General features: G+C 42.6%; 1 protein-coding gene across 4 annotated transcripts in view; it reads right to left on the reverse strand.

Moving 5' to 3' along the window:
- Window positions 1–8248: 8248 nt before the first annotated feature.
- The window catches only part of AGPAT4 (1-acylglycerol-3-phosphate O-acyltransferase 4), a 156998-nt gene continuing 140032 nt past the window's right edge, over window positions 8249–25214 (reverse strand). For all 4 annotated transcript variants that reach the window (XM_073627469.1, XM_073627470.1, XM_073627472.1 and 1 more), the window contains 4 exons: window positions 23228–23330; window positions 17891–17966; window positions 16546–16744; window positions 8249–8630 (listed from right to left, as the gene is read on the reverse strand). In XM_073627469.1, the coding sequence (XP_073483570.1) occupies window positions 8539–8630; window positions 16546–16744; window positions 17891–17966; window positions 23228–23330 (470 nt within the window). In that variant the 3' untranslated portion in view covers window positions 8249–8538. The remainder of the gene's footprint in view (window positions 8631–16545; window positions 16745–17890; window positions 17967–23227; window positions 23331–25214) is intronic.

The raw sequence follows: 25214 nt of genomic DNA on the forward strand, positions 1-25214 counted from the left end.
TGTGCATTCTTGCCTTCCTGACCTTAATTAGTTCCAAATCTCTCAACATGACATCCCTACTCCAATGTTAGGGGCCATGGACCCTGGGGGGTTAAAGAGGGACGCATTTGAGAGGCCCGAATGTTGGTAATCGGACCTCCCGTCTGCCGCCTCCCTAATGGGATTATTATGCATGTATCGTTTGATATTAATCTTACGTACATATTTATGTATGTCCATGTAAGTTTGAAATTTTCTCTGGCTCCTAGGCGGAGCAAATTTCAAACCCTTATCCAATAATCTTATCTCAGGATCTGTCAACACCTGTTTACTTAGATTAAATATTCCAGTTCCTACGTTCTCTGTATTTTTTGTTGATTGGACCCGCCTCCCCCTTCTGACTCCTCTCTTCTTTCTACGGGCCGTTTCTGACCCTGACTGTCCCTGGGAAAACCCCAATTAGAATTACCCCGCATACACGGTGACCCAAAACCTTGATTAGGTCTTAAGTGCGATGGGCCTCCCTCTTGGTATTGTGGGTAATGGATTGGCTTCTGTGAAACTATATTCTATATATTTTTGTTCCATACGTATTGAGCGCTTTTATTCCTGGCATAAACAAGATATTTGGGGGGCAAACCTTCACATTAAAGCTGGTGCAGCCATAAGACCATACAATAGAAGAAAAATATTACAGCGCACACATGAAAGAAAACATTCACCTCCAGCAAGGCTAGTTTAAAAACACCTAAACATTCTCAAAAAGACATTTCCAAAAATATGGGGATTTGGTCACACCATATTACTATATGGTGCTAAGCCCACTTACTGCGACAATGTGCCCCATGATTAGTGGGTCCTACACTATCCATAGATTTGTGAGATCCTGCTTCTCTGAACCATGAGAGCTACACTCTTCTAAATGGGAGAATTTAAAGGTCTCCACCTATGACACAAGTGGACACTAATGAGAGGTACTTAATGAGGGAATAGGGTGCTCCTATCCCAAAAGGATTTGGTCAGAATCCATACAACACACAAACAAGATATTTGGGGGGCACACCTTCACATTAAAGCTGGTGCAGCCATAAAATTCTCCCATTTAGAAGAGTGTAGCTCTCATGGTTCAGAGAAGCAGGATCTCACAAATCTATGGATAGTGTAGGACCCACTAATCATGGGGTACTTTGTCGCAGTAAGTGGGCTTAGCACCACATAGTAATATGGTGTGACCAAATCCCCATATTTTTGAAAATGTCTTTTTGAGAATGTTTAGGTGTTTTTAAACTAGCCTTGCTGGAGGTGAATGTTTTTTTTGCATGTGTGCGCTGTAATATTTTTCTTCTATTGTATGGTCTTATGGCTGCACCACCTTTAATGTGAAGGTGTGCCCCCCAAATATCTTGTTTGTGTATTGTATGGATTCTGACCAAATCCTTTTGGGATAGGAGCACCCTATTCCCTCATTTAGTACCTCTCATTAGTGTCCACTTGTGTCATAGGTGGAGACCTTTAAATTCTCCCATTTAGAAGAGTGTAGCTCTCATGGTTCAGAGAAGCAGGATCTCACAAATCTATGGATAGTGTAAGACCCACTAATCATGGGGTACTTTGTCGCAGTAAGTGGGCTTAGCACCATATAGTAATATGGTGTGACCAAATCCCCATATTTTTGAAAATGTCTTTTTGAGAATGTTTAGGTGTTTTTAAACTAGCCTTGCTGGAGGTGAATGTTTTTTTGCATGTGTGCGCTGTAATATTTTTCTTCTATTGTATGGTCTTATGGCTGCACCAGCTTTAATGTGAAGGTGTGCCCCCCAAATATCTTGTTTGTGTGTTGTATGGATTCTGACCAAATCCTTTTGGGATAGGAGCACCCTATTCCCTCATTAAGTGCCTCCCATTAGTGTCCACTTGTGTCATAGGGGAAGACCTTTAAATTCTCCCATTTAGAAGAGTGTAGCTCTCATGGTTCAGAGAAGCAGGATCTCACAAATCTATAGATAGTGTAGGACCCACTAATCATGGGGTACTTTGTCGCAGTAAGTGGGCTTAGCACCATATAGTAATATGGTGTGACCAAATCCCCATGTTTTTGAAAATGTCTTTTTGAGAATGTTTAGGTGTTTTTAAACTAGCCTTACTGGAGGTGAATGTTTTTTTGCATGTGTGCGCTGTAATATTTTTCTTTTATTCCTGGCATTTCACGCACGATGTTAGTTTCACCGCTCATTTTGCGATTTCACCAGTAGATGGCAGTGGTTCTTACTCTGTCGGTGGTCCCAATATGTTCAATCCCCCCACTTCCGGTTTCAATTTATGTTGTGACCGAGGTGGCTGATATTTATGTAGCCTCATTAGATAAATGAGGGCCGATGGGGATTCCAATGTCCGCATTCTGGATCTAGGTTAGTCAGTGGTGAGATCTATGATACAAAGTATGCGGCCTTGTACCGCTTTTGTTATGTCATCAGCATTCTGTCTAAGGCTCTGCATGATTAATATTTGCATCTCCCACTATCCTTGGATTGACAATTTCACCGTTTTGGGGTTTTTGTTATCGTTATTAAGGTTTCGCTGCCAATATGTAATATTTCTATATTTTTATATGAACCTTATCAACCTTTTTTACGAATGTAACCATTTCCATGTTTGTCACCGTTACGGGATATTTTGGGTTTTATCTATGTTATTTTTTATTGGTGTCTCAGAGCTTTCAGTTTAGCTGTGCAGGATGGGCGGTGCACCGGAGGGATGCGGGTCGCTTTGGTGTACCGGGCCGTATCTGTTCGATGCACCGTTATGTCAACTAGCAGTGATATTATTTATTCATCTGTATCTGCCATCTGGGTCGGGTTCTACATTGGGCTATTTGGGAGCTCATTGGCAGACCCCGGCTGAGAGCGAGGCTTGGTACAAGGTTCCTGTATATGAGGGGGGGGGGGCAGCGCGCCGCCCGTGCCCCTGGATGACCTATCACGAAACGCGTAGGGCGGAGAAGGACGACGCGCTGACGTCACCTCCAATCTGTGTGTTTTTCTCCAGAGAGACGGGTCTGTCCGTACGTGTTTGGCCGACACAATGGACTTTAGGCTTGATTTTTCCATTGCATATGTAAGTGTGTTTTCGACATTTTATCATTAAAGTTTTAAAGGTTTTACACGATCAGAGTTTCCATTTTTATTACATGCCATAATACTATCCGATATGGATCTGGCCCCTCCGATGGTCTGAGGCACAGCCGAAGCCCAGCAGTTCAGCACGGGATTCCGACTTACCAACATAAGCTGTTATGCCTTCTATGATCCTCTGTAATGGGGGATCATTTACATCTGGTAAGAAGTAACCCCTTCTACACTGGTGGCGGATCACATATTTTTCTTCACTAATTAATAGCTAAACATCCTGCGTGTGGACTTTATCAGTGGTTCCAGTATCCACACGGGTGGATCTTCCCTTTTTCTTCTTCACATGATTTTGAGAGACTTTGCATATTACATTCTCACTTTGGATTATTGGTTTTGAGACTTTATTCATTTAGTGTCTACATTATTCTGTTTTGTATTTTTGTTAGATCACATTATTGGGGTTGTTAGAGCACTTTACTCACATTACTTGTCACGGATGGGACTGTGTTTACCCCACACACTTTATAAGGTTTTATCAGTGATTCAATTATTCACAAGGGATTAGCTAGCGCGATTCAAGGTTTTTTCCATTATTTATGTTGTATGTGTGTCATATATTTTTGAATTGCAGCTCCTTTAGTTACAATTTATTCCTTAGTGCAGTTTTATTTTGCTTTTTTCTTTCCATTATAACGGTGATCAAGGAGGGTTGCCAACTAGCAATCATCCTTCTCCTTTATGCCACGTATTCTTGGGTCCTTTCGCAGGCTTTGAAGCATGAGGTTGTCCATGCGCCTCAAATTTGCCAAGGCTTGAGAAGCAGACTCCTCGGGGTCACTCGGGATTACAGCATCTGGAACTTCCTCCTCCCAGCCACGTACTACTCCCAAGGGTCCTGGGGTTGGAAAGCCATCGCTTACAGATTGACACACGTCTTCCTCTTCTTCGAAGCCTATGAAAGTGCTAGAATCCTCATCCTCCTCCTGTGTGTTCTGTGAGATAGGCATAATGGTGTCTGGATAAAGTGGGGCTTGAGAGGAAAGGAAGTCCTTCTCTTCCTCCTGCTGCTCTGCCTCCAGTGCCCTATTCATAATGCCATCCCGTCCCCACAGAGAGTGCAGAAGATAAAATCTCTTGAGGACACGTTAAAGAGGATTTTATTGAACGTTTTTCCTGACTCCAGTAGGTTACAGTGTGGTGGAAAAGTCGTTTTGAGTCTTCTGTTGGTCAAGAGAGGAGCGTTGGAGAAGGCGTCCGCCAAAGTGAAGCATTTTGGAATTATGTTAGTCCTCGCCGCCCAGGGCTGTCAGCTTCCACATCCCATTAGCAGCGTCTGCATCACATGGTGGACAATTACCTCAGGGCCAAAATAGAGATGGAGAGCTTTCCAGCTGACGATCCACTGACTTACTGGGTCATGAGAATAGACCACTGGCCAGAACTTGCCCAGTATGCTATTGAGTTGTTGGGCTGCCCTGCATCCAGCATGCTTTCAGAACAGGCATTCAGTGCTGCAGGAGGTTTTGTTACTGATCATGGAGCGCGTCTGTCCACAGACTCCGTGGACCGCTTGACTTTTATAAAAATGAATCAGTCCTGGATTACCAGCTATGAAGCCCCTGATGCCGAAATCACTGATTAAGTCTTTTTGGGATGTGGAATCTCTGCAGGACTTCGTGGCTGCCTAGCTTTGAGAGTGTTCAATCATTTCATCTGGAAGAATGTTTTTGGTATAGGTTTCATGGACACAATTAACACCCAAAGACAAATTTTTTAGCACCTGTTTGACAGGTGTATATCACTGCAATTTTTTACAGCAAGGCCAATTCTTGCTTTCATCAAGATTACCTTACGCACCCGTTACTTCTAACCAAAGCCAAAGTAACACCAGAATGTATCCAAAAAATCTCTAATCTTGTTCCCAGTGCACTACATTGTGGCCTCATCATACACACTGACTCCCCAGCTGTTGCTGAGCAAAATAAAGGCAGCATGCAGGGAAAATGTCATTTTGTTTGGCTTTATAAATGCATCTATTGCTGCAGCAGATTCTAATCATGGTACAGATCAGCCACTTTACAGGTAGACTAAGGGGGCCCCCAGGCACTATATTGGAAGGAATTTTTCATTTTTATGCTTTCACTTTAAAAATAAAAAAATCACTGCTCATTTAAAAATGACACTTTTCACAAACTTTTTTTATTGCTACAATTCCCCCAGGGCAGGAACCGGACCCCTATGACCGCTGCATACCCAATTACTTGCATTTAAGCCTTCAAAATGGACACTTTGGATTTTTGACGTTCGGGTCCCATTGACGTTAATGGGGTTTGTTATTCGGGTCCAAACTTTCGCGGTGTTCGAAAGTTCTGGTGTGAACCGAACAGGGGTCCGTTCGGCCCATCCCTACTGAGGAGGAGGATAAATTGGGATAAGAAGATATGTATCTTGGATGTATACAGATTCCTAGTATTCCCTGTGTCTCAGCAAGGCAATCACTGACCTTGTGGATTCCATTCAAAATTTTGGAATTTAAAAGGTATTTGTTTAGGGGTTTAGGTCTGAGATAGGATGAATAACCTCATTAGGTTTTGGTACCCTAAACATGTTTGAATAGAAGCCTCTAAACCTGTCCTGTAGAGGTAACGGAACAACTACCCCCTGGGACAAGAAGGTTCAGGGCATACTGCAAATCTGACTGTACTTGGGCAGATTTTGAATGGAAATCAGAGCCATTCTGGAGATTTGTGTCATAACCTGTTCATTGACACAAAACAGGAAATCAGAAGGTAATTGTTATTGCAGTCAGCTGTGGTTTTGCAAACCGAAACAGCAGTTAAACCGGTTGCAGAGCTGGACCTGTAAGGATAAAGGGAGCCTTCAAGAGCATCCCAAACTTTGTCAAGAAGTAACATCTTTGATAGGTACAGTGAGATGTTTAAGACCGAGAGCAGGATCTACTAACAGAACAAATTCCTTTCTTTTTACACTGTTTGGAATTTGGCAATGATTTTTAGAGGGGTGAAAATCTTTTCCGGATTGACCCAATCGGCATAAATTACTAATGCTATTTGTTCATGAAAGGGGGAATGTCTTTTTAGATTTAGCAGGTCTCTTTGTACCCAAAGGGGCATGGCAAGATGGAGGAGGTTCAAGTGTGACAATGTAGACATTTCCATTTTGACAGGCATATTGCATGAATCCGTAACATCGGGTGTATAGGGGGGTGAAAAATCCTCCACTGTCTCCTCTAACACCCCATTCTGGCCCTCTTCATTCCACATTGAGTGTGTGGATGAGGGGATGGTTCTTTTTTCATTCAACCTGCTGCTTGAACAAAAAAAAATAAAAATGATAAGTGTAAGGGCTGCCCTAGTCGGGTAGGCACATTGTTATGTGACTAAAACAGAGCCAGTATCAGATGTAGTGATAGAATGGGGTCCTGCTCCAGTGCCAGGGAAGCATTGTCACAATGTAAATGAGTGTTGTGCTGGCCCTCAGCAGAGTACATTTTGGAGAGCTAAATTATTTTAAGTGAATTTGCTCAGCATAATCATTATCTGAATCTGCGAGCAGGTTATGAGCTTTTGCGAACTGTTCTATTCTTTTTCAATTTAATCTACCCTGTTTACAAGTTCATGCATCATCAAATTAAACTTTGTTATCATAGATTATATGTCAATATGGAACATACCCCTCAATTACATAAAAGACTTCTATTAAAATGTTCTTAGAGGCAGTTCAGAAGTGGGAAACAGTAAAAGTAATCGTTTGGACCATGGTGCTCAGGATTACAGGGATGTCGGTGTGAAAAGTGACTCATCCAGTGAGAGGTGAACATCAATGCCACTCCTCAGACCATGCCCCCTGACATGTTTCGCCATGTCCACTGGGGGGGTGGGGTGGCGGGGAGCTGAACCATGTCAGGGGGCGTGGTCTGAGAAGTGGCTTTGAGAAATAGATTGGAGACACAGATGCTCTGTGATGTAAAGCTACTCTCATACCTCTTGGTGTTGTTAGGTGTGCTGTCTGTCATCTTGTGCTCAAATGGAGTATACAAAAGAGTACCTGCAGGTAGCTAAGTCTAGACACCCTTTAGGTTTCATGTCCAAATGCCTCAAATTCAGGGCATCTCTTGCTATTAAAACACGAGGACCTGCTTCCTCGATTCAGATTCTCCCACTGTATTGCCCCGTACACACGGTCAGATTTTCCAACAGAAAATGTGTGATAGGACCTTGTTGTCGGAAATTCCGACCGTGTGTAGGCTCCATCACACATTTTCCATCGGATTTTCCGACACACAAAGTTTGAGAGCAGGATATAAAATTTTCCGACAACAAAATCCGTTGTCGGAAATTCCGATCGTGTGTACACAAATCCGACGGACAAAGTGCCACGCATGCTCAGAATAAATAAAGAGATGAAAGCTATTGGCCACTGCCCCGTTTATAGTCCCGACGTACGTGTTTTACGTCACTGCGTTCAGAACGATCAGATTTTCCAACAACTTTGTGTGACCGTGTGTATGCAAGACAAGTTTGAGCCAACATCCGTCGGAAAAAATCCTAGGATTTTGTTGTCGGAATGTCCGAACAAAGTCCGACCATGTGTACGGGGCATAACTCTTCCGCTGTCTTGGGAGCATGTGAAAATGAAGACCCAACTGATGGGTGCTGAATGCCTTTCTGCATTCAGCACCAATCTAAACAAGCCATAAGCCAGTTGTTGAAAATTTAATTTAGGCTGGGTTCACAAATGTGCGGTGCGAATTGAAGCTCTGTTTTCACAGCTAATTGACAAAGTAGTTGTTCAGCGTTTCATGTCAGTTTTTGATCAGGATCAGGTCAGGATTGCATCAGGATCAGGTCAGGATTTTATCCTGTTCACAACAGAATGCATCTGCGAATCAGATGCGTTCCCATATCAAATAATGTGCTTGCAATTCCCACCGCAATGCCCAGAAAACGCACACGCTTTTTAGGCAATGCGGAATCCGCATCCAAATCGCATAGATGTGTACCCAGCCTTATACTGATTCATACTAATGTTGCCTATGAGATGATAAATCTACAACATATTTTCATAGAAAAACTGCAAAAAGACATGTAAAAAAAAAAAAAAATTAGAAACCAGACAACTTTATTCCATAGGAGTTTATTTTTATTTTTTTATCTAGGCAAGTGCCAAAGACTTGAGTATTTTTTCCAGTGTCTGAAATTGAAGATCCATGGGACGGAGCTATCACAGTTTAAAAATAAAAATACATTAGGTGGTTTCCCTGATCCTGCTGCACATGTAAAAGCATGATATGTCACCTATGCAGGTGCTAGAAGCACCAGCAAGGCAATGCAGACACTTTCCATTTCTAAAAACTCTGGACCACTGTTCAAAATCTTTCCCTTTATAGTCTAATTGGTATTCAATACCGTCAAGTGTTTTTTTGTTTGTTTTCATTGTTGCCGTACGTGGAACCTCTGTCTATTTCAGTGACTCCAATCATTCGCCGCACTCCGACAGAAACTGAGATTAATGGAGAAAAAACACAATTATAATGTCATACCAACAATTATCAAATTCTAAATGGTTCTTTTTATCAGTATAGTCTTTGATTAGATAACCCCTAGTTACAATATTAGTTTATTTTTTTTAGGCCTAGTTCACACTAGATGCGGTGCGAATTCACAGCGAAACTGCTGCGGATTCCGCACTGCATGAAACTTGTTCATGCAAACCGATTGCAGAGTGTATGTTAACGACACCCCGAAATCTGTTGCAAAACGCAGTACGGTCTGCAGAATCAGATTGCATAGGTGCTGTGATTCTTGTGGGAATTACATGTGGTGTCCCGCACCCAGGCTAAAAAGCAATCAGCATTTTGAGTGAAACGAGATAAGGCTGAACCCCCAGTTGGGTCTTTCCTGTCTCAGAGGCAAGGGCTCTGACCCAACAGCCATGACATTTGTAGCTGTGAACAGCAGAGGTTGGATGTTGTGAATACCCTCGATTAAGGGCATGTCTCAGTAGTGATCCCAACGCTGAGGATCCCAAAAACTCATCAGTGTCAGGATTGCTTACCAGTCTTTATTAAATCGCTCCCCCACTAGCTGGCCCAGCAGGATGTTTTGTTGCCCCTTACTACCTAGGAAGATTCAGCAGCCTTCAGGGCCAGTGAGGGAGCAACATTAAGTGGAAGCTTCTCCCGTGTGACCCTGCCTCTGGTGATGTGTCAGCAGCCTGTGTGACATCAGCCTTAAAGTGGTTGCAAAGGATAAAGGTTTTTTGCATGAATCTATGCATGAAGGTGAAAAACTGTGTGCTGCTCCTCCTACAGCCCCCCTAATACTCACCTGAGCCCCCTCTCGATCCAGCGATGTGCACGAGAGCCTCGACTGTCCTGGGACTCCCTCTCCTCATTGGCTAAGACTGAAGCAGTAGCCATTGGCTCCCACTGCTCTCAATCACAGCCAGTGAGCCAATGGGGAGAGAGCTGTGGCAGGGGTGGGGCCGAGCCATGGCTTTATGCGTCTTATGGATGCATAGAGCAGGGCCCGGGAGTGAGCATGCACCAGTGCCCCCATAGAAAGTGGCTTTCTATGGGGGCACTGGTCATGGGGGAGGAGCCAGGAGGGCTGGGGGGGACCCCAGAAGAAGAAAATCAGATCTGCTCTCTGCAAAACCACTGCACAGAGCAGGTAAGTATGACACGTTTGTTTTTTTTTTTTTTTTTTTTAAAAAGCCGAACCTTTAAATACCCCATGCATGATTCTTTTTTTTTTCACTCAATCATCATTAAACAAAAAAAACCATATGACTTGATTCCCCCTATCCACACACTCGATGTGGATGGCAGAATTACTACTGCTGAGTTATTGTATTCTGACAGCAGGGAGACTTCTCCACTGTCAGAATACACTGATCAGTATTGCTGGAAGCACTGATGGTGCAGAAATTTTCCAACAGGCTGGATGTACAGAAGTAAATTGACTAATGTACAACCAACCCCATACACTGATCAAAATTCAGCCAGTCCCTGCTGAACCGGTGTTCCATCAGATTAGGCGATCTGTCAGAATGTGTATCGGAAGTGATGTTTCATCGCCGCCATCTTGCTACACCCTGCACTCCTCCATAGTATGGATACACCGAGAAGGGGGCACGCGGACATCTTGTTACACCAACCGGAGTTTTGCATTTCACAGGTAAATTTAACAGAAAAGGAGCTTATAAGGTGAAATACAGTATTTGGAAATCTATCGGATTGTTTACATGTTGAATTATAAAAGCAGAGGTGTTCTGTCACATTAGTGGGATCAGCACGTTTGCTGCTGCTTTTAAAATTCAACATCAAAACAGTCCGTCGGATTTCTAAATACTGTATTTGACCTTTATAAGCTCCGTTTACTGTTAAAAATAACTGTGCAATGCAAAACTCCGGGGGTGTAACAAGATGTGCGCTTGCTCCCTTCTCGGTGTATCCTTACTGTGGAGGAGTGTGGGGTGTAGCAAGATGGCGGCGATGGAACTTCACTTCCTTTACCAATTCTGATGGGTCGCCTAATCTGACGGAACATCGGACGAATGTTGATCCATGTATGGCCAGATTTAGTCTCTCTGCCTATTGATCACACTGCCCAGAGTTATCAAAAATAATAAAAATTAAATTCCAAGCACATTAACTGGTATAAGGAGTACAAGTAACAAGAAGAAGTTATACTGCAAAGGCAGCAGTATAACATCACATTAATTTGCAATATATCCCAATCGTTAGACTAAATTACTACTTTTTAAATGGTGTTATCTGTAAAAAAAAATCCAGGAATTATTAGCATAGTGAAGTGCTGGCAGGGTTTACAGCTCATAAATAAAACTAAATGTACTGAAAAGCATTTGATAATTCTTGTCCGAAACTATAAATCACAACATGCTGATCTGGAAAGTCACAGCTCCCCTTCACACCCACCTTGCCCCTAAACAGACCCCTCCATCATAGTGCCCCCAGGTGGGTGAGTGTGGTGTTGTGATGGAGGGAGATGAGGTCGGTGTAACAGGGGGTAAGTATGAGGGCACGCTGTGACGGGGGCGCAGAGCGGGAGTTAGGTGGGAAGTGAGTGTGAGGGGGCATGAAGGTTGAAATCCTTGTCGATAAGAGAGGCCAGAGAATAGCAAGACTGGTTTAAGTTCACAGAAAGGTTACAGTAACTCAGATAAATACTCTTAACTGTGGTGGTCAGAAAAACATCTCAGAATGCACAATATGTCAAACCTTGCGGTGGATGGGCTACAACAGCAGAAGACCAAGTTAAGTTCCACTCCTGTAAGCCAAGAGCAGAAATGAGGCTGTGGTGGGCACTGGCTCACCAAAATTGGAGAATTGAAGACTGAAAATGAAGGTTCTTCTGGGGCACACTGATGGTATGGCAGTCACGGTATCCAAGTCCAATAGAACACCTTTGAGATGTGGTAGAATGTGAAATTTGAAGCATGAATCTACAATAGATTGATCTACAGAAATTGTGAGATGCAATCATGTTAATGTGGACCAAAATCTCAAAGAATGTCTGAAATCTAATCTATGACCAATTAAAGGGCATATGTCATGTAAGTGCAGCCATAGGGGAGTCATTGCAAATAAAACATGTATAAGTAAAAAAAAAAGTCATAGTTTTTAGGTAGGACGTTCTACTACCACACCTATGGACAGCAAGTGTTCCAAAACACTTTGGCTTTACAATTGGATATTAGAAGCCACATTATGGTTTGTTGCTATGCTTCAACTGTAAATGGAACTAGATATTGCATTGGCAAGGCTAAATAAGGTGCAACATTTCTAGTGCATCTAATTGGACTCTTCTAGCCACTTCCACCACCACCACAAGACACAGCAGGAGAGAAAAAGATAAAAGCTATATTACAGCTTGTGGCCCGACTCTCCCTGAGAATGAAAGGCTGGGACCTGTGATGGAGACAGATTGAACATGACTTATGTGAAACGGTCAAGGGCATTATCTGTAACCACTGCAGCTTACACAGCTCCCACAGGGCTGGACCTCACTGACCCATGGTCTTAGATACAACATAGAGAAGAAGACTGAAAAGGCTTGCTAAAAACTACCACCACCTCTGACCCACAGCCCATCCCTAGCATTGAGTTGTGTCACATGTGGACTTTTTACTGTGCAAATTTATATTACATAGTTACATAGTTACATATTAGGTGAGGTCGAAAAAAGACACAAGTCCAACCTATGTGTGTGATTATATGTTAGTATTACCTTGTATATCCCTGTATGTTGTGGTCGTTCAGGCGCTTATCTAATAGCTTCTTGAAACTATCGATGTCCCCCACTGAGACCACCATCTGCGGAAGGGAATTCCACATCCTTGCCGCTCTTACAGTAAAGAACCCTTTATGTAGTTAAAAGTTTAAACCTCTTTTCTTCTAATTTTAATGAGTGGCCACGAGTCTCGTTAAACTCCCTTCCGCGAAAAAGTTTTATCTCTATTGTGGGGTCACCAGTATGGTATTTGTAAACTGAAATCATATCCCCTCTCAAGTGTCTCTTCTCCAGAGAGAATAAGTTCAGTGCTCGCAACCTTTCCTCATAACTTCTATCCTCCAGACCCTTTATTAGCTTTGTTGCCCTTCTTTGTACTCACTCTATTTCCAGTACATCCTTCCTGAGGACTGGTGCCCAGAACTGGACAGCATACTCTAGGTGCAGCCAGACCAGAGTCTTGTAGAGCGGAAGAATTATCATTTTATCTTTGGAATTAATCCCCTGTTTAATGCATGCCAATATTCTGTTTGCTTTGGTAGCAGCAGCTTGGCATTGCATGCCATTGCTAAGTCTATCATCTGCTAGGACCCCCAGGTCCTTTTCCATCCTAGATTCCCCCAGAGGTTCTCCCCCCAGTGTATAGATTGCATTCATATTTTTGCCACAGAAATGCATTATTTTACATTTTTCTACATTGAACCTCATTTGCCATGTAGTTGCCCACCCCATTCATTTGTTCAGATCTTTTTGCAAGGTTTCTACATCCTGCGGAGAAGTTATTGCCCTGCTTAGCTTAGTATTGTCCACAAATACAGAGATTGAACTGTTTACCCCATCCTCCAGGTTGTTTATGAACAAATTAAACAGGATTGGCCCCAGCACAGAACCCTGGGGGACCCCACTACCCACCGCTGACCATTCTGAGTACTCCCCATTTATCACCACCCTCTGACTCGCCCCTGTAGCCAGTTTTCAATCCATGTACTCACCCTATGGTCCATGCCAACAGACCTTATTTTGTACAGTAAACTTTTATGGGGAACTGTGTCAAATTCTTTTGCAAAATCCAGATACACCACGTCTATGGGCCTTCTTTTTTCTAGATGGCAACTCCTATTCTCAGAGAAGGTTAATAGATTGGTTTGGCAAGAACAATTCTTCATGAATCCATGCTGATTACTGCTAATGATACCGTTCTCATTACTAAAATCTTGTATATAGTACCTTATCATCCCCTCCAAGAGTTTACATACTATTGATGTTAGGCTAACTGGTCTGCAATTCCCAGGGATGTATTTTGGGCCCTTTTTAAATATTGGTGCTACATTGGCTTTTCTCCAATCAGCTGGTACCATTCCAGTCAGTAGACTGTCAGTAAAAATTAGGAACAATGGTCTGGCAATTACTTGACTGAGTTCCCCAAGTACTCTCGGGTGCAAGCCATCTGGTCCCGGTGATTTATTAATGTTAAGTTTCCCAAGTCTAATTCTAATTCTGTCCTCTGTTAGCCATGAGGGTGCTTCCTGTGTTGCGTCATGAGTATATTAGTTATATTGAGTATATAGTATATTGAGTAACACTGCAGTTTTGGTTACTGAAGCCCCGATTCCCTCGTGAAGACTGAGCAGAAGAATAAATTCAATACCTTTGCCATCTCCCCATCTTTTGTAACCATCTCCCCATCTTTTGTAACCAGATGTCCTTCCTCATTCTTTATGGGGCCAATATGGTCTGTCCTCCCTTTTTTACTGTTTACATTCTTAAAGAATTTCTTGGGTTTTTTTTTTTGCTCTCCTCCGCTATGTGTCTTTCATGTTCTATCTTAGCCATCCTTATTGCACCCTTACATTTCTTGTTGCATTCTTTATAAAGTATGAATGCAGTATGAATGCTGATGATGATCCCTCAACCCTGTATTTTTTGAAGGCCTTCTCCTTTGCTTTTATATGCATTTTTACATTAGAGTTAAGCCCTCCAGGACTTTTGTTCGCTCTTTTAAATGTATTACCCAATGGAATGCATTGGCTAATGCCCTTATTTAAAGGTGGGATCTCAGAGAAAGAGTTAGAAGGAGATAAAAAATGTTGTCATGCTGTGTTTCCTGGGCCTCAAGCAGATTTAATATCATTTGGGGACCCTGAACTGTTGCAAAGATGCAGCATGCAGGACTTTTGATGTGCTTTCAGAAAACGCACTAAAATGTGGGACATTATAGAAGTCTATGGGAAACCGCAGGTAACCCGCAAGAATACTGCAGGTACACTATTATGCTGCACCTGCACTGTGGCCAAGTGTTAATGCTCCCTTACAGATTAAGCACAAGATTGCCCCAATTTACAATTCTTTGTAGAACTTTCACAATGACTAATCCCCCCTACTACCTCAAAAGTAGCAGCTGTATTTGTAAAACTGCTAAATACACAACTGATATATCTGTTCCAGCCAATTTCTTGGTAGATTTGACAGCAATGGTATGCCTGCTGAGCTCTGACACCATGGTCAGTGGTCCCCACACACACTAGTCAGGTGCTAGCCCAGATCGCATGCTGTGTAACATAAGGAAATGATTCCGGAGGGTTGCACTTCCAAAAATCCTTTTATTGAAGCTTCATATGACAAGTGGTTGACAGATGGAGCAGGGGACAAAGAGGCATGTTTTGCGCAAATGTTAGCGCTTGGTCATTATGTCATAATGACTAAGCACTAACATTTGCGCAAAATGCTCGGGTGCCACGGATGAACAAACCTGCATGACTGTTCAGCTGGTATCTTTTGGCATATATTGTACATCTACTTTAAAAAAAATGCACTGGCAGATGCAAGTCCAGTGGATCTCATCATGGCAGCAGGAACTGATTTTAAGATGGTCACAAACCACAGAAAAATTGATCAGAGCTTGCTTAGCCCAAATGTGTTTTCTTACACATAAGCATTAACGTGGCTCTAAAGGCAAAAAGGTTTTTTACATGCATAAGGCCGGGTTCACAGTGGTACAACACGACAGTCGTACCACTTTGAATCCGACTTTGTCCTGCGACTTGAAGTCCAACATGCATCCGACTTCAATGAACAGGGATCCGACTTTGATCCAGGGTTGTCAGGAAGAGGCCCTTGTTCTCATCAACATGGGGATAAGGTGCTTTGGGGTGGGGGGGTGCAGGCCCCCCCTGCCCCAAAGCACCCGTACCCCCCCCCCATGTTGAGGGCATGCGGCCTGGTACGGTTAAGGAGGTAGGGGGCCGCTCGCTTGTCCCCACCCCCTTTCCTGACCTGCCGGGCTGTGTGCACGCATAAGGGTCTGGTATGGATTCCCCTTAAAACCCATACCAGACCGAAGGGCCTCGTATGCTCTTTGAAGGGGGACCATTGCCCTTTTTTTTTTTTTGCATTTCCCTTCAAGATCAGAGCACAAATCGCATGCCAAAGTTGGATCAGTCAAGACAGCAATCCGACTTTGATCCAACTTCAGTGATATTCAATGGGCTGAAGTAGGATCAAAGTCGGACCAAAGTAGTGCAGGGAGCATTTTCAAAGTCGGACCGACTTGTGTCGGACCAGTTAAGATGGCTCCCATAGGGAAACATTGATTTTCACACGTCATGCGACATGAGCTCCCAATGTTTGTCGTACCAGTGTGAACCCGGCCTTAAGGTAAGAAAACCTTTCACTAACTGTTCCACTCACTTCCCTCCCTAAATACTTAGCCAAGTCCTGTATTAATTAAGTGCACCGCCCATCTGCAGCAGCGCTGGTCTCACGCCCTGCTTTCACAAATAGAGGCAGCAGAGGGCAGGGCCGAGTGCCGCTGTGTGTGTCTTGGGAGCGCATCCACACATGCAGCCTCATAGTAAGCCGCTTGCTATGGGTGCACACGGAAAGAGCAGCAGAGAACCCTGGTAGGGGACTGCTCTGTGCAAGAATCTTGCACACAGCAGGCAAGTATAACATGTTTTTTTATGTTAGAAAAAAAAAAAACAGAGCTTTACTGGGTTGAAAAACAATGAACAGTCGTTGTGTTCACTGAACAGTGCAGGGGAACATGGTGCTGCTACATGAAGAGGTTTATTTATACATGTTTCCTCTGTGAAAACATTTATAAAGAGAGCCCTAAGATAAAAAATAAATAAATAATTAGATTTCAGTTTTTTTAACCTTACCTACTACCATAAGTAGTGCAAACATAGCCAGCGTGGAGTATGATCTGCTGCTGATCATGTTAGCAAGCACTTTGCATAGAGGGTAGGACAGCAGAGATGCCCAGAACAACCAGTTCACAAGAGTCCATGGTCTTCGTGAATGCACAACAGCAGTGCCAGGATATACTCCTGTCTTGTAGTAACCTTCTTGAAAGGCATCCTAAGAAAATGAAAAAATCAAAATCTCTTTACTGTCAGATAACTAATTTTTACCATTGTTAGAAATAATAAGAAAACATTAACATACTCAATCAACAGGTTGTTTTCTTTTGTTTGCTTTTTAGACAATGTCAGTTATATTGAATTCTAAATATTGACACGTTAGTAAATACACACACACACACACACACACACACACACACACATATATATCTACACACACACACATATACAGTATATATACATTATACATACAAATACATAGTTACACAGTTAGGTTGAAAAAAGACACAAGTCCATCTAGTTCAACCAAAAAAAAATAAAAAATACAATCCCATATACACAATCCTTCACCTACAGTTGATCCAGAGGAAGGCGAAAAAAACCCAGCAAAGCATGATCCAATTTGCTACAGCAGGGGAAAAAATTCCTTCCTGATCCCCCGAGAGGCAATCGGATTTTCCCTGGATCAACTTTACCTATAAATGTTAGTACCCAGTTATATTATGTACATTTAGGAAAGAATCCAGGCCTTTTTCAAAGCAATATACTGAGCTGGCCAGAACCACCTCTGGAGGGAGTCTATTCCACATTTTCACAGCTCTTACTGTAAAGAAACCCACACACTTCTTTCCTCTTAAAGTGATTGTAAGGGTCCGTTTTTTTTTTTTTTAAATAACAAACATATCACACTTACCTTCAGTGTGCAGCTTGTTTTGCACAGAGTGGTCCCGAACCTGCTCTTCTGGGGTCCCCCGGTGGCTCCTCCCCACATCAGATAACCCCTTAGGAGAAGCGGGCGCGCTCCCAAATTCAGCATTCTGTGTCTATAGATGCCGAATGTATGACTCAGCCCCGCCCCCCGCGTCATAGGATTTGATTGACAGCAGCGGGAGCTAATGGCTGCGCTGCTATCAATCTATCCAATCAAGAGCTGAGAACCCCGGCCAGAGAGACAGCGCATCCCAACGTGTCAAGTTCCAGGGTTCAGGTAAGTAAAACGGGGGGGCTGGGGGGCAGGTCACTGCCAGGTGTTTTTTCACCTTAATGCATAGGATGCATTAAGGTGAAAAACATGAAGGTTTACAACCCCTTTAAGCAATTCTCAGGTGATAGTGATGCAACTTTGGTCATACAAGGGACATACTTTTTCCTGGTATAGCTTGTGAAGCCAACTGGCACATTCCTGTTCATCTTCAGGGATTTCTTCTAAAGGAATCCGTCTGGGGGATTAGAAAATGGAAATACAACATTTAACAAGAACAATAACAAATCTGAAATATTTCATAACAAACTGCTAGGTGAACCTTATTTTTAGGTCATATTGGCAATTTTAAATTACTAAACAGAATAAACACTGTAGAAATAAAGTAAATCTCATGAGATATGGAGGTTAGAGGGTAGAATCCAACAAACTATAACCATTTGCAGCTTGCTTGGTTCCCAATGATGTGCAAATAGTATAAGATTCAAACACCAATAAAGTCAGTGTTAAGCCCTGTACACACGGGGCAGAATGTCGGTGGAGACGTTTGCTGGTTAAAAAACAAAAAACGGCCGATATTCTACCTGTTTGTATGTCGGTCTGCCGGTTTCTGTCGGACGTGCATGCTGGAAAACCAGCAGCCGACCGACTCCCGATCAGCGCTCTTAGCCAATGGCAGGGAGCGCTGATTGGAGTGTTCTGGCAGGGGGGCGTCCTGTCAGAACACAACAGCTCAGTGATGGAGATCGCTGTACTAAACTTGCATGGTTAGTACAGTGTCTCCGACCGCAGCTCTCAGTTTTTTTTCGTGCAACAAAATAAATAAAAAAATGGTTAGTGTGTACCTGGCTTAAATGATTCTCCACAGGAAAGAGGGACCTGGATGGCCACAGGAAAAAGGAACCTTAAGGCAGAACTAAGCTCTAAATCAAAATCGACTATTTTTAATCCATCTGTTGCTAGCATTAGTAAATAGATAGAAAGGAATTTCTTCAGCTGCTTCCTGGTTTCTGGCCTAGGCCAAAATGATGTCATACATTCCAGAAGTATCCGTTGCCATTTTTTTCCTTTCATCGGATGGAGGGGAGCTAAGCACACCCACCTGCCTGCATGCCTGAGCTGAGGGCAGATGGATTCCGGGAAGTAAATGCTACATGAATCATCTGCACCTACTCAAGATTAAAAAACACCCCTTAGCTGTGTCCAAGTGAGCTTTTACAAAAGCATGGAGACATAGATGAATGGTTTTGAATGAGTTTGCTTTGAATATTAAAAATGAATTAAATAACAAGTTCAGTTTATGGTGCTTAACCATTTGCCGACCGCCGCAAGCCGATATACATCGGCACAATGGCAGTGGTGGGCAAATGGGCGTATCTGTACATCCCCTTTAAGAGCCAGGGATAGCAGGCGCATACAGCGTGACCGTGCCCAGTGGCGATCGTGTCACAGAGCCTCAGGACGGGGAAGTGCCTATGTAAACAAGGCATTTCCCCGTTCTGGCTTGTGTCATGACAGAGATCACCGATCCCTGTCATCGGGAGCGATGATCGCTGTCATGTGACTTGAAGTCCACCCCTCTCACAGTTAGAATCACTCCCTAGGACACACTTAACCCTTCTATTGCCCCCTAGTGGTTAACCTCTTCACTGCCAGTGTCATTTACACAGTAAGCAGTGCATTTTTATAGCATTGATCGCTGTATAAATGACAATGGTCCCAAAAGAGTGTCAAAAGTGTCCGCTATAATGTTGCAGTCTCGATAAAAATCGCAGATTGCCGCCATTACTTAAAAAAAAAAAAAAAAAAATTAAAATAAAAATGCCATAAAACTATCCCCTATTTTGTAGACGCTATAACTTATGCGCAAACCAATTAATATATGCTTATTGAGATTTTTTTTTTTTTACCAAAAATATGTAGAAGAATACATATCGACCTAAACTGAGGAAAATTTTTTTTTTATATATATTTTTGGGGGATATTTATTATAGCAAAAAGTAACAAAAATTGTCGCTTTTTTTTGTTTATAGCACAAAAAATAAAAACCGCAAAGGTGATCAAATACCATCAAAAGAAAGCTCTATTTGTGGGGAAAAAAAGGACGTCAATTTTGTTTGGGTGCAACGTTGCAGGACGCGCAATTGTCAGTTAAAGCGACGCAGTGCTGAATCGCAAAAAGTGCTCTGCTCAGGAAGGGGGTAAAGTCTTCCGGGGCTGAAGCAGTTAAATACAGTTAAGTTCAGAGTCAAAGTAAAATACTACCAAAGAATGGTGTATACTAATCCTCTAGTGGGTTCCTTACAGGAAAACAGGGGATAATGCTCTCCAGAGACAGGATTTGTCCCCAAAAAACATTCTAACACAGCAAATCCCCCGTTGTCTTTTATAACCTGTATGTTTGGTGCTGCGCTGCCACCCTCTGATGTCTTTTCTGATGACCACAGGGAACCTGGATATGTAAATCAACTCTCCTTGCGGGCTTAGTGGATGCAACCCTACCTATTCATGTGAAGTATCAATGGGATAATCACGTCCAGCTTGGATGGTTTGGAAGATACCTAGAGATTCTCCAGCCTTTTTATCCATTGATTATACAACTGTAGCCTAAATTGCCCTCAGTCCTTCGAATCAAGTGGATGGATAGTATATTAACTGCTAGTGGGCCTACACAAGTTAGGAATCTGTTGCAGTTTATTCCACACTGAGGAGGGTTCACTTCTGTGCTCCAGCTCCTGCTCAGGGAACCACTGTGCTGGTGCTATTCTGTGCTGAGGGGAGCGCTGTGTGGTTTTCATGAACCCTGATAAAGCAATAGTTGGCAAAACATGTCGGTACCTGAAGACCCTTCTGTATCAGCATTCATACCTGATGCACATCTTACACACAGTGAATTGTATCAGTGCCATTACTGTTTTAATATATTGAGACATACAGGTTTGTATGAACTCTTTTTATCTTTGTTATTAATAAATTGTATGGTTTTATAACATTTTTTGCCCCTTGTTTTGGCCTGTACAGTCTGATATCTCTCTGCCCACTCTCTATGTCTTTACTGATTTCTTGCAGCTGGCCCACTGTGACGTTGAGCATGTGCAGTGTACTGGAGATTTCCCAGAACATGCACAGTGTGCTGGAGATTACCCAGAAGTCTCCTAGGACACCTTACTTACTCAAGTATCTCAGGAAGCTTTGGGGAAGGGGGAGAGGGATAGTCATCACTATGCATAATTAAGCTCACAGCTTGTATGGCACACAATAAAAAAAAAAAAAAAAAAAAAAACCACACAAAAGGTGGAACTTCTTTTTAATACTTTCATAATGGCCAGACCTACCTTTTAGGATGCCAGATTTTTATTCATTTATTTTTATAAAGCCAGCAGGTAAAAAAACACAACAAACAGTCAACAACAGCACTGCCAGTACACTGCTATACTTTATAGTATAAAGAATAGCATGGTCTGTAAAATGTTGTAAGGATAATGGTAATATGGTATATGTGGAGCGCTCAGGGCCGAGATGTGGATCTTGACTGGAAAAAGGTTGAGATAGGCTGGGGAGAGAGAGGGTAGGTCCACAAAGTTCACCAATATTCCTGGGGAGAGGTAGTTTCCATATGCCGCTTTAGCCAGACCTAGTGATATGTCTGGATAAGCATCATTAGGCAACCAGCTGTCAGAGTAGAAGATTGCTCCGTGTGCAGTGAGAGAGGGATGAGTAGTGGCGCCACTGTGAGTGCAGCATAGAGTTAAAATCTGAACGTCTTTATTAAAATAAGTTCAACTCACATTTGAGTGAGTAAAAGCAGGCACATGGGGGTTGAGGTCACGGTAGTCCCTTCCGCACAGATGGGCATGAGGCGGTCATCAGTCCCGGTAGCTCCGGTGGTGTCCGATGCTCCGAGATAAGAGGAATCCGCTGTGCGCTCAGTCAGTACGTTAGCCGTGATGAGCAAGGGGGCGTATATCAGCACTTATGTTCTTATCAGATTGTCACCTTCTAATTGTAAGTATACCCTAATCGATAAGTCTTTGTCCCATATCATTGTTTACATGCCTTCCTCTAGCTGCTTTTTGGCCTAATATTGTTTTTAAATCAAGGGTAATCTTCAGCGGTTCTGCTGATTCCTGTTGTCCCATGGACCACACCCTTCCCCTTCTCTATATAACCCTCATTAGGTGGCCACTCCCCATGCCTGAAGAAGGAGCACGCATGCTCCGAACGTGAGCGCTGATACACGCCCCCCTTGCTCATTACGGCTGACGTACCTACTGTGTGACTGAGCGCCCAGCGGATTCCTCTTATCTCGGAGCATCGGACGCCACCGGAGCTACTGGGACTGATGACCGCCTCATGCCCAGCTGTGCGGAAGGGACTGCCGTGACCTCAACCACCCCTATGTGCCTGCTTTTACCTAGTCAAATATGAGTTGAACTTATTTTAATAAAGACGTTCAGATTTTAACTCAGTGCTACACTCACAGTGGCGCCGCTACTCATCCCTCTCAGTCTGTAAAATGTATAGATTAAAGACAAGCTGTCTAGCTTCTTCACAAAGAAAAAAAATATGAAGCATGAAGAGTAAACCGGATTTCAGGTTACATTTACTAATAATTTTTTAGCCTGACTTTTTTTACACTACTAGAAAAAAATGATAGCAATTGAGCTGTACGTTAAAGTATATGTGCAACTGAAAAGCCTTGCTCCATATTTTGTGGTACAGAATCCAGAGAAAAGCAACAAAACTAATAGGAGGGCTGGACAATCTCAGTTATGAGGAACAATTACAAACATTAGGCTTATTCTCCCTGGAGAAGAGATGCCCAACAGGGGATATGATAACGATATACAAATATCTTAATGCTGATTCCAGCATTGGGAGGAAACTATTCAGTCTCTGGTCACTCAAGAAGACATCTGGCCACTCAATGAAGTTGGACAAGAAGCGGTTTAACCTTGAACTGCGTAAGGGTTTTTTTTACTGTTAGAACAGTAAGGAAGTGGAACTCCCTTCCACAATTGGTGATTCAAGCAGGAAGTATCACTAAATAAAAAAAAAAAAAAACTCTTATATGGGCATCTTATTGAACACAATATACAGCAGGAGTAGGCAACCCGGAGCCCTTGTGCAGAACTACAAGTCCCATCATGCCTCTGGGAGGAATTGTAACTGCCAGTCTTGCAATGCCTCATGGGAAATGTAATTCCACAATAGCTGGAGGGCCCCAGGTTGCCTACCCCTGATATACAGGGATATGGGAAGTGGTAGAGACATAATACATACACACACCCACACAGGTTGAACTGGGTGGACCGTTGTCTTTATTCAACCTTATTAACTATGTAACTATAAGAATCATCATGCATTGCTAATACATTGAAACTAGAACAAAAAAATCTCAAAATGTCATCTAAACAGAAATCACTACTTTTAGCAGTACAAACAGTATATCACCTTCCCTTTCTACACCCAAACTAATCTAGCTTGCAAAATTCTTACCTTACATAAAGGTCTGCATGATACTTCTTCCCATTTAAAATGCCAAGTAGGGTGGGATTTTCACTATTTCTGAAGTTCAGTGTGGAATCATATACGGCAGATGCTGTTTAAAAATACCATAGTTTTCAGTGCTACAAACAGGCACATTTATTAAGGATAATGCAAAAATGATGTGTTAAACCCAGAGCAGCAGTAAAGTATTTCTAATTGCTATGGGTTTTTGGTCTTTACATTATAATGCATATATCTTATGGCTGCTGACAACTTACATTTTCCATGCTGCAGTACAATGCAAAGGTTTTATAGCTCATTAAACACCCTCAGTTTATCCCCAACAACTGTAAAACCTGATCTGGTATTTTCTTTTTGGAGACTCTGGCACACTAATTAGATATTGTTTGTATTATAAAGGGTGGGGTGGGGGGATTCTTTGCCTTTTCAGGTTAGTTTTAATTTAGGGTAAAAAAAATATTAGGAAAGACATTTTGTAAATATAGGAAGAAATATATGCTAAGAAATTAAGCTTATTTTCAAAGCTCTAATAATGTAGCTGTATACAATCCATACCAGGGAACTGTAATATACAAATATACAAAGACAGCTTCTGAGGCTGTTAGCTCTAGTCTGCCACTCCCACCTCCTTTACCTTGATTGTTATGGTTGTCCTCACTAACCAATATTGAGGTCCTAGAGAGGCAGTCAAGTCAGCGACCCCAAGAACTAGCCCCTATTTGCAAATTAAAGTGCCTGGTATTCAGGACACCCTATATAGGATAAGTAGCAATGTGACAGTACCTGGGGATCTGCATTACTAAGGGGCAATTTAATATATTCTTTGAACCTACCATCATTTAAATGATAAACAGAATTTGTAAATTCTAGTGGTTATCTATTATTCCAGATGGGGCAACAGACAGAATGCTAGCTAAACATTTGTTCTCAGAACATGCCATTGATGCGATTTGACATGTCAAATCGGCAGCAATTGTCGGCAATGGCAGTGTCCGAATAGTTTCTGTAATACTTTTGATGATTACAGGGTGCGATTTCCATTGACATCTGTGCAGAAAACCGCACAGATGTCTCTGAAATCGCCCCCGAAGTCTGGACTGACATGCGGGAATGAAATTGTGCGCGTTCAGCTGAACACACACAATTTCATTCCCGCAGTCAGTGTGATCCTATTGTATTGGTTTTGTGTGGAGGAATAGGGACAACAGCTGCAAATGGTTCCTTGCTCCAAGGCCCAATTTGCAGTACCCTTTAATGCTTTACTGTCCTACATTACTAGTACAACTTACTGGCCTTCAGAGGTTAGGAGGAGAAGGGTCCAAGGTTCCTCTACAGCAGACAGGAGCTTTTGATAACTGCACACTTTTTGTAGCCACATTTTCTTTACACTTACAGTACAATTTTATTACCATTACTAAGCTGTTAAGCACTTTTGGTAAGGAGCCAATTACAAGTACACAATGTGGAAAACAAAAACACAACACACACAATGTCTTTCTTTCGAACCACTGGGATCACAGAAAAGACTTGAGGCAAATCTTACACATAAACCTTTTTTTGGTAGATACAATTGTACTGGGGTTTTATATAAACACGAGTAGATATAAACTCGGACTTTACTCACAATCCGATGTAAGTACAGCAATCTCCCCTGCTGTTCTATTGTGTTCTGACAGGGGGACAGCCCCCCACCAGAACACTCCGGTTACTGCTCTCAACCATTGGCTGAGATCGCTGATTGTGAGCTGATCGGCAGGCTTTTTTCGGTCGTGCCCCTTCATGCAGTACACGCGGGCCAAATGTCGGCCAGTTTCTATTGAACCAGCTGATGTCGCCTGAAATTCGGCCCGTGTGTACTAGGCTTAACTCTAGGCTGTGGAGCTGTGCTCATTTACCTAGAGGTGGATCTTCTTGGTGTCCAAGATAGTGTATGTTGGGAATAGGAATTTGTATTTTGAAGATAAAACAATAATGG

The sequence above is a fragment of the Aquarana catesbeiana genome, linkage group LG04 (genome assembly GCF_042186555.1).
Source record: "Aquarana catesbeiana isolate 2022-GZ linkage group LG04, ASM4218655v1, whole genome shotgun sequence".
Classification (NCBI taxonomy): domain Eukaryota; kingdom Metazoa; phylum Chordata; class Amphibia; order Anura; family Ranidae; genus Aquarana; species Aquarana catesbeiana.